Here is a 15,224-nt window from a genome sequence, read left to right as displayed (position 1 = left end):
AGGAGAAGAGAAGTTGAGAGAAGGAGGAGGAGAAATAGATAAAACAAAATCAAGTTTCTTGGCAAGGGGATATTCGAACCCGGGTACCCACGGTCAACTCGGCTATCCAGGCACGCTAGCAGAACAAGCATTTATGATTATGAACAAGCAATATGATTGCTTTGGTATGAACGAGAAAACGAGAAAAAGAGAGAAGGAGAGAGAAAGACAGAGAGAGAGAAAGAGAAAGACAGTGAAAGAAAACATAGCATAGCACTATATAGTATAGTATAGCAAGGAGGTCGGAAAACTTAGTGATGGTGAGGAGTGATGTGAAGTTGATGAGGAGAGAAAGGAGAAGGCCACCGGCTTCGCTGTTTCCATGGTGCCTAGCTGCCGCATTTCTTTTTTTTTTTTTACGATGGTGCGCTCTTAAGCTAATAATGATATCTGGGGTTTTACGCGTCAAAACCACGGTAGATTATGAGGCACGCGGCAGTGGAGGGCTCCGGAAATTTCACCTACCTGTGTTCCTTAACGCGTACTGACATCACACAGTACCCGGGTTTTTAGCTGTTCGCCTCCATCGAAATGCAACCACCGCGGCCGGTATCGCACCCGCAACCTTCGGATTAGCAGTCGAGCACCGTAACTACACTACCACCCCTGCGGCAAAAAAAAAATGAAAACAAAGGAAAGAAAAAAAAATCTGTGCGGAGGATGCGAAATATCTTACTACGGCATGCAGACTAATCAATCCATCAGCTTCAAGCATTTACAATGATGCTGTTTGCAAAGTGGCGTCAGTTATTATTATTATTATTATTATTATTATTATTATTATTATTATTATTATTATTATTATTATTATTATTATTATTATTATTATTATTATTATTAATATTTGAAGCCAAATTGTTTGTTCTTTTGTAGACTGCGCAGAGAGGAAGGGCTAACTACCATTTATTCTCCGTAAATGTTTAGAATAAACTATTTTGATGCATTTCGAGTAAGAAAGAAAGAGAAGTAATTCTTCCGAGATTTCATTTCATTTCGCATTCGCTTTTGAAACGCGACAACCATAATTTAAATTGAGCATACAGTTGCCTAGGGAACACATTTCTTGATTTTTCAGGCACACGGATAACGTCTAAGGCCAAAGAATTGGTCCTAAATGTCATATAATTGAAGGTATCTGTCACATCCTATTTCTCATGCAGGCAGCCTGCAAGCAATTTTTATACTAACGCGCCTTATTACGAAACAAAAGCAAACATACGAAATACGACAATCGTTTTATGCGAAGGTGCGGAGGGAACACCATCGTAGACTGTTTAAGTACAGGAAAAAGGTCTATATTTATGTGGGACCACTTAAGCAATTAACGTTACTAAAGGCCGCTGTGCAGATCTTACATGTCCAAGTGCACGTGACGACACGGCTGAAAAAGAGAGGGAGGATGTTTTCCTTTCTCTGTTGTTGCCACCGTGTTTTCAGGTTGCAACACTGTAGTTGCCAGCGAGACTTGGGAAATCAGTCACTGATCTTTCATACACTGAGGGCTGTTGTAGTAATGGCATGCTCTGCATGCCCTGGGAACATTGTTGCCATATAAGGGGGTGAAAGCAGCGTGCTAGCGAAGCATTGCTGTTGTCATTTCAAGCTGTGGTTTACGCCCAATATGACGACAGCGTGTCAGTGCCCACGCTCATGGTTTCGTGCTCTACTACCGCATTTGGTTGTTTTCATGGCAGCGGCGTTTTTCTTGTTGGCGAGTAAACCCGTACAAGGTGCCACAAATAGGCGTTTCGATATGTGCATTTTATTTTCCTCAAGGGCGTCCTTGTCATATTGTGCGCGAGATAAAGTATAAATAAAAACAGGATAGTTCGTAGAGCTGTCCATTTCTGACAACAAACGCTTCGCCTTTGCTTTTTAAGGCTATATGCGCTGTTTTTGCTCCAGAAACCTAGACACATTTGATAAAGATTGATCCATCTGTCAAAGCGTTTTTCAACCCGTCTGGGAACACCTCGGCCAGGTTTATTTCCTCCTCCAACTCTTTATATCTGTCTATCTACTTATATATTGTGACTCCTGCCTCTAGATCTCCAACTGCGCCGGGGTCTCCGTAACGCGCTGTTGAAATACTGGGAAAAGCACCAACGCTCCTGTCATATATACTTTACGTTGTTCTTTAAAGGTAAAATAATCAGCAGTCTACTTTGCCGATGGCGAAAAAGAAAAGCATCTTTCATATATGACTGCATTTTGTATTTGATGTTTGCAAGACAAATAATAAATTCCATTCAATTTCTTATACACAGGGTTGGTCATCAAATTACTTATGGCGCCGTCAGGCTTAATTACTGTTACATTTCACTTAATCACACACGGCACTGACCAAGCCCGATAAAGGATGGCTGACGTCGATTGTTTGCAGATGGCCGGCTGCTCTTCGTTCTGTCAATATGAATTGTATTGATCAGAGGCAAACGAAAGAACATCGATTTTCTTGCGTAACACGGAGTGGTCTGAAAGCTGGCCTGATAGCTGACGAAGTAGAATTTCCACTAAGCCTTCGAGTTTTCATGCATTGTTTCTTACGTATGCAGACTATGTTGTGCAATCTCCATTCGTGCAGTAAAATAGGCCTGATTCGTGTTCATTTAAGAAAGTTGCGCCGTATGGTGAAGTGGACAGGCTCGGCATTTTTCCATTCCCGTATATATCCGGATTGAATAAGCTGTCACTACTGAAACAAAACTTTCAGTTTTGGACTCCTATATTCACTTGACGTTTCTCTAATTTACATTGGGGATATCCCAACATCACGCTATGCTCGAGGACGGCAAGATGACGTCAATTACATGCAATAAACATGTGCCGAAGCCAAGTGACAGAAGAAGACTAATATACACGAAGTAGACTCGATCGATAATTGTTGTTACATACAGAAAAGAAAAACAAATGAGGCCGCTTAACACTAGTGGTGCCAAGCCTGAAGGAACAACGGAGCTTGGCGGTCTTTCTTGTTTCCCTTTATTTTTATCTTTCTTTCTTCCTCTCTTTCTCTCATTTTTTTTCTGTCTCTTTATTGTCTCTGTTTCTTTCTATTTCTTTTTTCTCTCTCACTAGGTCTATTTCGTTCTATCTATTCCTCGCTTTTTCTATCTATTTCTCGCTTCCTCTTTCTTTCTACCTCTTTCTGTCTCTTTCTGTCTCTTTCTTTCATCTAAACCATGCAAGTAGGGACAAATAGCCAATGATCGCCTCCTCATGCTTGCCTCATTTTTCCGCCTGCAATACCGATACATGTCGTATACATGTGTCACATCAAAAATTATGCGGGAAGAAAATAGTACATAAACATGGTTGATCGTTTACCTACACGAAGCACAAGAGACATGCTGATTGTATTTTCGAGAAACGCAAATGGGAAAATGCGAAACAAATGTCAGACGTTGACGTGTGACGTAGTTTCGTAGGGCGTTTTTTTTTTATTGGCGTAGAGAAACCCACAGCACAAGGTGACAGCTGTGTAAAGTTTCTTAAGCATTATGCAGTTTCGTGGAGTTTTGACACACATGGTGTTATACTTCAAGAAAACAATCAGTCGTACGTTACAGTCAAACATTTTTGTTTTATTTCCGCAAGAACGTAATTTGCAGCACGTAGGTGATGAAAGAGCTGCTGTATTTTACCGGAAGTCTTATGTGTTCTAGCGTCTTCTCATAAATATTCCGCTGTTCTTCCAGTCACCTTCGTTTCCTCTAGCCGGATGGTTTAAACGTTCGCACCAAAGCAAATCCTGAAAAAAAAAAATAAATGCATGTATTTATTACACCATTTCGCATAAGGAAATTTCTTATGTTCCGAGAGCTACCCTGAGTACGTATTATATACCGCCTAGTTCAAGATGCACTCTTCCTACCTCTTTCTTTTATGGATTCTCCTGAAGACAGTAGAGGGTTCTTCACTTCTTCCTTTTACACCTTCCGGCCTGACAATGCAGCGATCCCAGTGCAGGAGACGCGGGGCTCAGAGGTATTTATTTGGAGTATACGGTGCTGCGAAGTCCCAGCAGCTGCGCCTATAGAGCCTCTATGAATTTGCAAGTCAAAAGCGGCTCGCAATGGCGTGGTGGTTTGCTTACTCCGAGCCTGATGCTGTCGCATTTCTTCGCGGGGCATCTCGAGAAATGCATGCCTTTAGAGCAGTTTTGCAGTCAAGCAAATTTTATGACGCGAGGATGAGAGGGCGCACATCAAGGAACAAGGCTTCGGAATGAAGCATAAAACATCTTTGAGCGAATCAGAAAATGAGTTTTCTTGTGTGTACGCGCACTCATGCGAGCGCAAATGCGGCAGACTCCAAACTGGGGCGCTTTCGCGCATTAAAGCCCTTGTCTCTTTGTGTAGCCTCTTCTTCGGTTTGACAGCGTCGAGTGCAAGTGGACTCATGACTTATCTGTACGTGGCGTTCTAGCTTAAGTTGAAAGCATTTTATACGAAAGCTTTAACCACTGTCGCGCTCACTATTGTATCCCCGTCGCTTTGCTCCGCTTCGACTCGAAATATTCCATAGTCTTTAGAAGAGGTATTTGAAAGGACTACATAGTTTACTATTTTGTACTACAATGAAGATGTCTTAGAGTTGCTCGTGAACCCAGCGGTACACCAATACAATGGGCGCCAACTAAGTGGTCTCTCCAGCTTGAAGATGAAACTGCGCGGTGTTCTCATGACTCAGAATTCTTTGTTGGGGTAAGTGGGCCAAAACGCCGGGACATATAATCGACAGAAGGTATGAGTTAAAGTGTTTAAAGAAAACATTCTTGAAGAAAAAAGACTGCCAAAAATTATTTAGCCATGAAAATAATTTACTTAACGTAGAGAGAGAGAGAGAAGCAATGAAAGGCAGGGAGTTTAACCAGACGCACGCCCAGTTTGCTACCCTGTACTTGGGAAAGGGATAAAGGGGCGAAGAGAGAGACGGAGGAAGAGAAGAGGGATTGGCAGAATCACGCGCACACATGGGGGAGCACATCTAGTCTACAGGCAGTCGCACAAACCTGTTGACTGAAGTACGTCAGTAACACTTTTGTTGCCTTCTGCGCATTCGCGGCACACGTCCATGGTCCCAGAATTTGGGCTACAGAAAATGACTTTGAGTCTAGTTGGGTCAGAAGCACTCTGAGGAGCCATCGATGGGAGCGCAGCTGCAGAGGACGTCTTCAGTTATCTCTTAGGTTTCGCAGGAGTCGCATGCGGAGGTGGCCGCCATTCCGGTGCAGAACAAGTACGCCTTTGTGAATGCAACACCCATCCAAATGCGGCATAATAGCGTTGCTTAGGAGCGGGAAATTCGCGATGGTAGTTTTAGCCTCAACAAAAGGTCAAGTTCACGTAGATGACACCTCTGGAAGCAAGGAGACTCCCAAAACGTGTGTGTAAAATTACGAGCCAGCAAATAAAGTTGTCTTGCCGCATCAGTCCTTGATAGGGGAACCGGAACCACTTGAGTTCCTTCATTGGCTGAGTGGGCTCCGTCGTCGGCTATTTGATTGCCGGTAATACAGTATGTCCTGATAGCCACTGATATATAACATCGTGCCCTTTTGCTAAAGTTTGATGGTGACAATTTCTTATATCGTGCACCAATTGCTCGTGAGCCCTCTTACGCAGGGCAAACTGCAAATTCTGAAGTTCTGCCTTTGAGTCACAGAATATGACCGATTTGCGTGGAATGTTGTAGAGCAGCTCTCACAACAGCAAGCTCTGCGGCCGTAGATGTCGTTACGTCGGACAATTTAAATTTCATTGGCATTGCTGCAGCCGAAATAACTGCACCTAAAGGGCAGGCGGACGAGACTGACCCATCAGTATAGATCTGCCTTCGGTCCGTGTGTGTCTCGTGTAATAATGACAACGTCGCTAGTTGTAATACTATTCTAGGGTGGTCGGTCTTTTTCCTCATCTTCGGAATTTCAAGGCGTACCTGTGGCTGCTGTGGTAGACTTTCTGCTTGAAGTAGAAAGTACACGGTATCTACGCTGTGACGGAAGCACTGCTGTAAGCAGGCTTAGAAGTTTTGAGGGAGGAACGACAATACCAGCGGGTAAAAAATGCACGAGGGCATGAACGACTAGTTTGGAAAACAAGAGTTTGCCCTAAAAGTAGTGCGTTGTTTGTGTTTTGTCACTTGTTTCTGAATTTAGTAGTTCTCGTGGACACTGAAGTAATGTCATCGAAGTCGCAAATTTATGAAGTTTAATTACTCTGACGTCTCACTGTTGAAAGGAATATCGAAAGAATGAGGAAGGAGAGAGAAAGTGAGAGAGAGATACAAAGAGGGAAAGGCAGGAAGCTAAACGAAAATTGAAACTTTTGGCATAAAACTGGGGACAGAGTAATTTATATTCAGTGGAGCTGAAATGACATATGAAACCGTCGGCGAAATACTGCTATTAAATACTTAAGCTGCCATGTAGATAATGCAACAAATGCGTTTTAAAAAGTTACGTGTTACTAGATAGCATAGATAGCATTACAACGCTGTTAGCCTAACGTTGTGCTTACCACGAAGTGTTATACCTCTTACGGGCTCGCGTACTAGGTATTCAGCTGATTTCTTCTGCTACCATTAACATAGCCTTTTGAGTGGTTTTCATGCGACAGTTTCCAGCTTTAATACTCCGCCCAATAGCACTACTTCACCTTTTTCGGTCTTACTGATAGTCGCCAAAAATAGCTATAATACGTGGAACAAGTGGAAGGACGTGTGACATGAGTGGTTAATATAGTTGTAGAGCGAGATATTATTCCACAGAATTCTCGAGAAGGTGGGGTAGTTCCAGCCCCTGAACACCATCGCGACACTCGCACGCAATCAATCAGACAGTGTCATGCAGTGTTTTCAATCGTATGGATATTGTTGATGCAGTAATAATTATTGGGTTTTTACGCACCTAAACGACGATATGACAACGAGGCATGCCGTAGTGGGGAACTCCGAATTAATTTCGACTACCACGGGTTTTTGGACGTACAGCTCAATCTAAGCACACGGGTGTGCTTTGCATTTCCTCCGCACTGAAATGCGACCGTCGTGCCGGGAATGGAATCCGTGCCCTATAGAGCTTAGCAACGCGACACCATACGGGAGCAGCTACCACGGCTGGTATGTCGGTGCTACATGTCATCGTGGTTTAGCGCTAAAAAAGACAGACACATGTGAGATACAGGACAGGCGCGCCTGTCTCTCACATGTGTCTGTGAACTCCGCCTGTGAGCGCCTGTCCTGTCTCTCACATGTGTCTGTCTTTTTTAGCGCTAAACCGCGATGTTAAGTACTCACCAACTCGCCCAACAACAAGTTCTTATTAGGTGCTACACGTGTTTAATCAGGTGTGGGCTCATTCAGATTATTATGGTAAAAAAGAAACGTAAGTCTATAATAAAAGCTTTTCATGTCCTTTTTTTTTCAGATGAACTTACTAGCAAGGACGAACCGTACTTCGCTGAGCCAATACCAAGCCTCACAGTTGCGGCTGGTCGCAATGCTGCGCTCAAGTGTGTCGTCGAAAACTTGGGCAACCACACGGTATGCTTTTCACTTCCAGTCACTATTCAAGGTTCGCCAGAGCGATAAAAGATGGCAACGTGATGGTTATACCAAAACATGTCCACGTAGTTTTCATAGCACAAATTGATCCATACAGTCTGAACAAAGAGATTGCTGTTCCAATGTGTTTACAATGTGTGTTTGGCACTAGGTTATGGGCTACACACTGTACTTGGTTATGTTCTGAGCTAATTGAGGTACATCCCTTGCTCGTGAGTGAGAATTATTACTAATTAGCGGATTTTAGTGTATATAACGCGAAACGATGAAGTGATCAAAACAACTTTGCACTTTCAAACTGGTATCCGGTATTCTGTTCGTCAACTATTGCTGGAAATTGAATAATACGGCATTAAGCTTCACTGATTCCCGACATTTTTGCATATTAGCTCTATAATATATAGAAACGACAAAAGTTTAGGAAAATGCTCACCATACAAAGTACAAACTCAGAAAGTATAGCTGTTGCATGTAAACTTTCGCATCGATTATCGTCCACCGCACCTCCTCGCCTGCCCGTAAATCTTTGTGCTCCACGGCTTATCCAATGAGAGTATAATGACTGAGGTCCACGGAGAAGATGGTGTCCAGTGATGTCGTCGACGCAGGTGGCATGGCTGAACGTGGACAAGCAGACACTGCTTGCGCTGCACACGCACGTGATTGTGCGGAACGAGCGCATCCGAGTGAGTCACGCTGGTCATCGCGTATGGCAGCTGGAAATTCGTGACGTGCGGCCCGACGACACCGGATACTACATGTGCCAAGTGAACACGCGCCCCATGAAGAACCAGGTCGGGTACCTCAACGTGGTCGGTGAGGAACACATCGGCTTTCTTGCTTGCACTGCACGACTCAGCTCCTTTTAGCAGATTCAGCGTCGTACCTTGTCTGTATTGCTCAGAGAAGAGATTGTAAAAAAAGCGACAATGCAGTCACATGTGTGCGTGAGAGTGAGAGAGAGAGGAATGGCAGGGAGGTTAACCAGATACAACTCCTCCAGGGGCGTAGCCAGAAATTTATTTCGAGGAGGGGGGGGGGGGAGGGGTTGTTCACCTTTACTTTATGTGTGTTCGTGCGCGCATATATACACATGCAAATTTGAAAAATTTCGATGGGGGGAGGGGTTCGAGCCCCCTCCCCCAACCATCCTCTTATCCCAGTGGCGTGGCCAGTGGGTGACACACCGGGAACGTGTCACCGATTTTTTTTTTTTTTTGCCATGGTATACGGAGCACGAAATGACACTCGACCACATTTGCCTGCCCGGCCCCCACTTCATATCAAGAAGCCCCGCCCCCCCTGAAACAAGTTTGTGCGTACGGGCGCCCCCGCACTATCCTTCCCCCTACGCTCCGGGCTACGCCAGTTAACTCTTCAGTCTGTAAATTGCTTAACGAGGAAAGGAACAAAGAAAAGAAGAAATGAAATGTAAAGATGCATGGTCACGAAGACTCGATGGATATGGAGTGACAGCTACTTCCTAGAATTCATAATTTTTTGGTATTTCCGACAGGCTGTTCTTGACAATTCATATTGCGCGCTCAGTGCTTCAAAGTAGAGCATGACGCGCCATCTACCAAAGGAGAGCGAACCTTTTCCCGCTCTTATCGACCGCCGCCGTCCAGACGGCGCTTCTATGCTTCGCTCCGGCACACGTTGGCTCGTGTTCAGCCTCTTCCTCCATTGAAATCAGTGGGCTCCAATCTAAGCGGTGCTGCCACCTATGAGGACATTGCAGAACGTTCTTTTCCTGTGCGTGGCCTCCGAGGTAGCAACGGCGCACCGCTGGGTTGATTTCGGAGGTCACATGCTGTGTATGGCACTGGTTGGGAGAGCTGCTTTCGTGCAGTTGCCCGCTCCAAAGCCTCATAGGTGACGGGATGGGCATTTCTGTGCTTGCCAGTTTTGCGATAAAACTTGCTATCCAATATGGTGATCGCTCTCTCCTTGATCGTGGCTGGAGTCTCGGCTTCGGTTTATTCGTACGAAGTCATGACCTCACTGCAGGAGTAAGGAAAGCCGAGCTAGCTGGTAGGGTTACATTACAGAAGAGCGCAAAAAGACAGGGCACAACCTAGACAGATGATTCAGGCGCTAACTTTCACTTGAAGTTTGTTTGCAGGAAGACAACATGTGCACGGGCACCTGGCCATGCGCAATGACTCCGTTCGACAATAAAATAAATAAATAAATAAATAAATAAATAAATACCTCCACCCTCGCCTTTTCTCTTCTTCTCTTTCTCTCGCTCTTTCTCTCTATCACAGGGTGGCTATTTAAATACGTGCCCAGGCTACGAATATAGTCATTGCACATGCACCACGTTGGTTAGAATGTATAATCTATCTATGCCACAGCAAATTAGCTGTGGAATTCATGTCGTTAATTTGTTGGCGTACAGTTCCGTTATTATTATCTTTATACTGTACGAAATTCTCGATCGTATGTCTCGGTGACCGCTGTACGTCGCCAATGTGAGAGTTTTGAGAGAACCAGTAAAGCAGCTTAGAACAGGTTCTAACTCTGAGAACCATTTATTTTTCACGAGCGAAAACAAAGCTTAAACTTGTACGTTTTCTGTGGTTGGTCTGTACGTGAATTCCTGACGCTGACTCTATTTGAGCTTCTAAATCTATCTTTGTTTGCGATACGCTAGTTTAACAGTAGCAGGCAGTTTTCGTATTTTTTTCGTTGTTTCATAACAGGAGGAAGTTTCAGTTCCGGGGTTTTCGTTAATTTTTCTTTATTACGAAACGAGTTGTGAAGCTGCGGTCATTGAACCTTAACGTCACAGTGTTGCGCCATAGGTACGAGAAAAAAACGTGATGCCGGCACTGAACTTTCGTCAAGAGAGAAAGAAAAAAGAAAAGAAAGTAAAATAAAATTCATGGTGGACTCCCGGAAGGTACTGTCAAAGGGTTCAGAAAACAGAACGCTTGTGGTTGGAGAATCACGTCGTTGCCTTTTATTATCGCCGCAGTCACCTTTCTATTACAAATGAGAGTCATTTTGTACGTCTCCTTAAAGGGGTACTAACACGAATATTTTCAGTTGTATTTTTTTTTTTTGCGTCAAATGAAAGGTCAAGGCCTCAAGAGCCTAGAAAAGGTAGTGCTAAGCGCGAGTGCGCCCTGAAAAAGTAATTACAGTATGTTTTTAAAAGCTAGTTTTGGCTCCTACGGTACCCTGACGTCACAACATGGTATGAGCTTCTCGTTACGTGCTCACACAATATGTAGTGACCTTTGTACGGCCGCTCCGCACCGTGGCTCCGTTGGTGACACAGAAGCGGCCATTTCGGAAGTTTTGATGACGCACAAGCGGCCATCTTGGAAAGTTTGCTACCTAACGTCATCACAAGCCAGACTGCTGCGTGAAGTCACCAGAATTTGTAATATAGCCTGACGTCACGCTAGTGTCGATGTCAGTGGGTGCGCCATGAAAAAATTGACTTTAATATCAAATAAATATATCTTATGAGCATTTGCTCAGCTTCACACTTTCTCAGAGCCGTCCCTGCATACAGGAGATTTGTATGGCAGAGTACACTCGCCTTCAATACAAGGTGTCAGTACCCCTTTAAAACGTGTCAATTCCCCTTTAAAACGTGCCAAATTCAAGGGCCCGGCTCTTCGCTCTGAATAACCCAGCACCTTTAAAAACATTATATTTTATGTTAGTATGATTGACATGTTCTCCGAAAGCGTCTTTTTCCTTCATGTGTACAATTTAAAAAGACTAAAATGTAATCTTATGTGTGAAAGAACATATGTTTGGAATCATTACTTTTCACACATGTTAATAATTACTTTCCGGAGACAATGTAAGCACATGATATTGTTTACATGGTATAGATATTTAACACAGCATGATGGCAAAAGCGAAGGAGGAATATGGGTGATGACATTGCCAGCGTGTATAATGTGAATGAAACAAGCTTGAGAAGGAATGCTGACTTATTGTGTCATTCCTCTTCAGTTTCAAGTGTTGAGGGTTTTTCATCAGAGAGTTTCATAGATCTGCCAAGGGTTTTACTTTTCTTTGATTACCGATATGAATACTTTTCTGCAGTTCTTGCATTTGTGTCGTTGAGCGTTGTTATATTACGCTTTTAACGACATAATCGCATGCAGTATCATAATCATCATCATCATCATCGGCCTATCTAATGTCCACTGCAGTACGAAGGCGTCTCCCAATGATCACCCCCTCCCCTTTACCCTCCTCTCGCCGACCCGCCCGAGTTTCACTGTTATTCCCCAAGTTTCCGCCCCATATATTAGACATGGCAAAATATAACTGGCACATGCAAAATACGCCACTGATGCGCAAATTCCGGAACCATTGAGACTAGTATTTGTATGAGTTTATGGCTTGGTATGAAACATGCTCTACTAAACTCTGCGCCAAATGTCCTGTCTTGTTTGCAAATATGGACTTATCTCTATATGCAAAGGAACACAGGGAAGGCAGCAGGAACGCCTGCTTTGTTTCAGCAGCGCCGTGTTTTGCAGGGGAAGGAAGGAAGGAAGGAATGGGAGAGCGAGAAAATGCAAGGACGTTAGCTTCTAGAAAAGCTGGCATGCTACCTTACAGTGGGGAACGGGATAGGGATTGACAGATAACTATATACCGTGACATCGTGACCTTAAACGCCAGTCTTTCATTATCGAAGCGGCGCTTGTGCCCCATGCTCAGTGGGTATTTCGCGTTATCGGTTCGGGCCTCGGCAAGGTCCAACGGTGACGGCAGTGGTGCGCTCAATGCTGACAGCTGCGGAAGTCCCGTTCACCAATGCCAGCTCGCCGGAAAGGCATTCGTTTCGCAGATATGCTGGCTCGTTCTATCTCTCTACCGCCTCGGTCTGCAGTTCATCTACCAGTTGAGACATGTGGCGATAATCGCCCAGGAAGATCCTAATAGGTCATTCGTCTGTTTGTTTTGTATTACGAGGAAACTAGGTTAGTATTGCTCGATTTGCTGTCAAGAAACCATCAGAGAATTTTCCCGCCCCTGTTTGAAGTTTTAGTAGAGAGCATCTACATCAATAATGCCTGTTTTGTAATGAAACAAAACCAAGCCAGGGATTTTCTAAACCTCCTTAGTCGTTTCCTTCTATTGTGAAAAACAAGCATATTCGCAGGTCGTGTAGAGATCATGTACGAATGATCACAAACTGGCTGTGAGCCAGTTTATGCACGCCTTTTCTCCCTCTCTCTGCACCCTCTTTCCAACCCGTATTTCCCCAATCCGGCGCAGGTAGCAAACCAGACGTATCTGGTTAACCTTCCGGCCTCCCTTTTCATCTCCCTCTCTAACTCTCTCTATCTATTATTGCTATTATTTTTCGTTTTATTATTATGTTATTTTTCGTTCGTCCTGAATGAATCCGCTAAGGTGTGAAAAACACGTTTGAAGGGGCACGTTTCAATTACTGACGCCAGCATTGGTGTCACTCGCTTAACAACGACCAATGACGTAAGGTGGTCTCGTATACTGCTCGCCCGAGACGGCCAATTTTTTTCAGGTATGTAACGAACGCGCACACAAAGAAAGCAAGACAAAGAAAGCTTCACTTTAAAACATGGACATTTCGCTTACATTCGCGCAAGTCGTCGCTAACTTTACGGTGTGACTGTTTGCACGTTGATAAACTAAAGTTCTGTATCTTAAGCTGAGCTACTGAAACGCGAGGACTGTTTCAAAGGGAGCTTATTGTTCCTTGCTCTTCTTTCATTTGTTCTCGCGGATGCTTCCTTTCATGTGCCTCGTCCTGCGCCTGGTCGAGAACAGTGGCGCCGTACTTCGTGGACTCCTTCGGGCCCCGCAACTTGACAGCACGCGAGAACAGCAACGTGAGCTTCCGCTGCGAGGCGAGTGGCAACCCCGAACCTAAGGTCAGCTGGCGGCGGGAGGACGCGCAGCCATTCCGCGTCGCCGACCAGAAAGGTGGGTTGGCAGTCATTCAGGTGGGTTGGCGGTCATGTGACGTCGCGATGTTTGCGACGTCACATTAATGTTATCGAAACATCACATGCAGATTCGTTATTCTCGCACAGAGGCGTTCCTGCCACGTCGTTATCACATTGAAGCAGGTTAACCGCAACTTGCTTGTCATCAAAGCCGCCGTCGTGGAGTGCCAGTGCGTTTAGACGCTGCGTCCATGACGTCACGTGCAAGCTATCTATCCGCTGCAATGACGTACAACAACAACAACAACAGCAACAACATACAGCTGAATGCAAGCGCATACGTGGTGAAATACGCGCATTCAGTTTTCATTACATGCTCTGTGATTGGGCTGAATTTCTCTTAATCCACACATCTTCGTTTTTCGGCCTCGACAAGCTTCCACATGTGACCCGCCGTGCTAGTTTAGTAGGTAAGGTGTCGGGCTGCTATGCTCGAGGGCGTGGGTTCGATCCCGGCCACGACTGCCGCATTTCGTCTGGCGCGAAAAGAAAAAGAACACCGGTGTGCTTCGATTCAAGTACACGTTAAAAAATCCCAGATGGTCGAAATTAATCCGGAGTCAGCCACTACGGTATACCTCAAAATCATATCGTATTTTTAGCCCGTAAAACACCACAAGCTATGACTATTGAACTTCCTTGTGTAGCTCTGTTCTCATGGGCGTTCTTCCACCAACCCTCAAAAAGCGAAAAAGAGAACAAAGGCCCGGGCAGGTAAAAAAACACGGTTGATCCCTCCGTCATAGGAATCGGAATAACACGAAAGTAAAGCGTGCCCTTACAGAAGTAACTGAATGCTTACTGTACATTGATATAAGAGAGTTTGCACAATCATAGGCGTGCGCAGAGTTCCCCATTAGGGGGTGCAAAGATCCGTCGCAGCGGCCCCCCACCCTACTAAGTCAACGAATGGGGCAGATTTTGCGCCCCTCCCCCCCTCTTAGGTGGCTAGAAGGGTCAATGTACGGGGCAGATTTTGCGCCCCCCTCTTAGGTGATTAGGGGGGGCGCCCCTCCTGCGCCCCCCCCCCCCCCCCTGTGCGCACGCCTATGTGCACAATGTATATTGATATCTGGCAGCTAATGGCGCCGTTTAACGTGTATGCACCCACTTTGATGATTGGTGGTTCATCTCCATCCGGACGACTAACGTCCATGTTAAATGATTAAACAAACCCTTGTGGTAGCTGTAGCCTGTAGTAGTTAACGCTGAAAGCGTAATCAGAGAACGAGGTGTGATAGCCAGAAGAGCGTCGCATATTGGACAACTTGGTCGCCATCCCGCGGCATGTTAAAATGTGATTGAACACCACGGCCGGACTACAGAGAAACGCAAAGCGCGTCGTGATGCCCCGGTAGCCCGGCTGCGATTTTTCTCGGGGTGAGCGCGTGAGCATGGAACGCGGCGTTACAGCCAGGTGAGGCAGGCGAGCGTCGCAGAGCTATTTGTGGTTTGTATTAGCGTGATGCTGAGCGAGGCCGACGCTTTTACGACGCTTGGGCAAAGGTGGCCACCTCGCGGTGTGTTAAGGCAGTGACGACATTCAACTTCTATTGAAAACGCGCCGAATGGGACGGACGCATAACGCTTGCAGGTGCTAGTCGCGGAGGCCACAGCAAAGACGAATTACTTTACCTTACCACT

The 15,224-nt window shown here is 45.2% G+C and overlaps 1 protein-coding gene across 2 annotated transcripts in view; it reads left to right on the top strand.

The window, feature by feature from the left end:
• Positions 1-15,224, top strand: part of LOC119388123 (hemicentin-2) — a 170,900-nt gene that overhangs the window by 99,601 nt on the left and 56,075 nt on the right. For both annotated transcript variants that reach the window (XM_037655771.2, XM_037655770.2), the window contains exons 5-7: positions 7,469-7,584; positions 8,214-8,421; positions 13,402-13,557. In XM_037655771.2, coding sequence (XP_037511699.1) covers positions 7,469-7,584; positions 8,214-8,421; positions 13,402-13,557 — 480 coding nt within the window. The remainder of the gene's footprint in view (positions 1-7,468; positions 7,585-8,213; positions 8,422-13,401; positions 13,558-15,224) is intronic.

The sequence above is a fragment of the Rhipicephalus sanguineus genome, chromosome 3 (assembly GCF_013339695.2).
Source record: "Rhipicephalus sanguineus isolate Rsan-2018 chromosome 3, BIME_Rsan_1.4, whole genome shotgun sequence".
Taxonomy (NCBI): Eukaryota; Metazoa; Arthropoda; class Arachnida; order Ixodida; family Ixodidae; genus Rhipicephalus; species Rhipicephalus sanguineus.
Note: the sequence above shows the minus strand (reverse complement) of the source record. Positions and strands in the feature narration are given on the sequence as shown.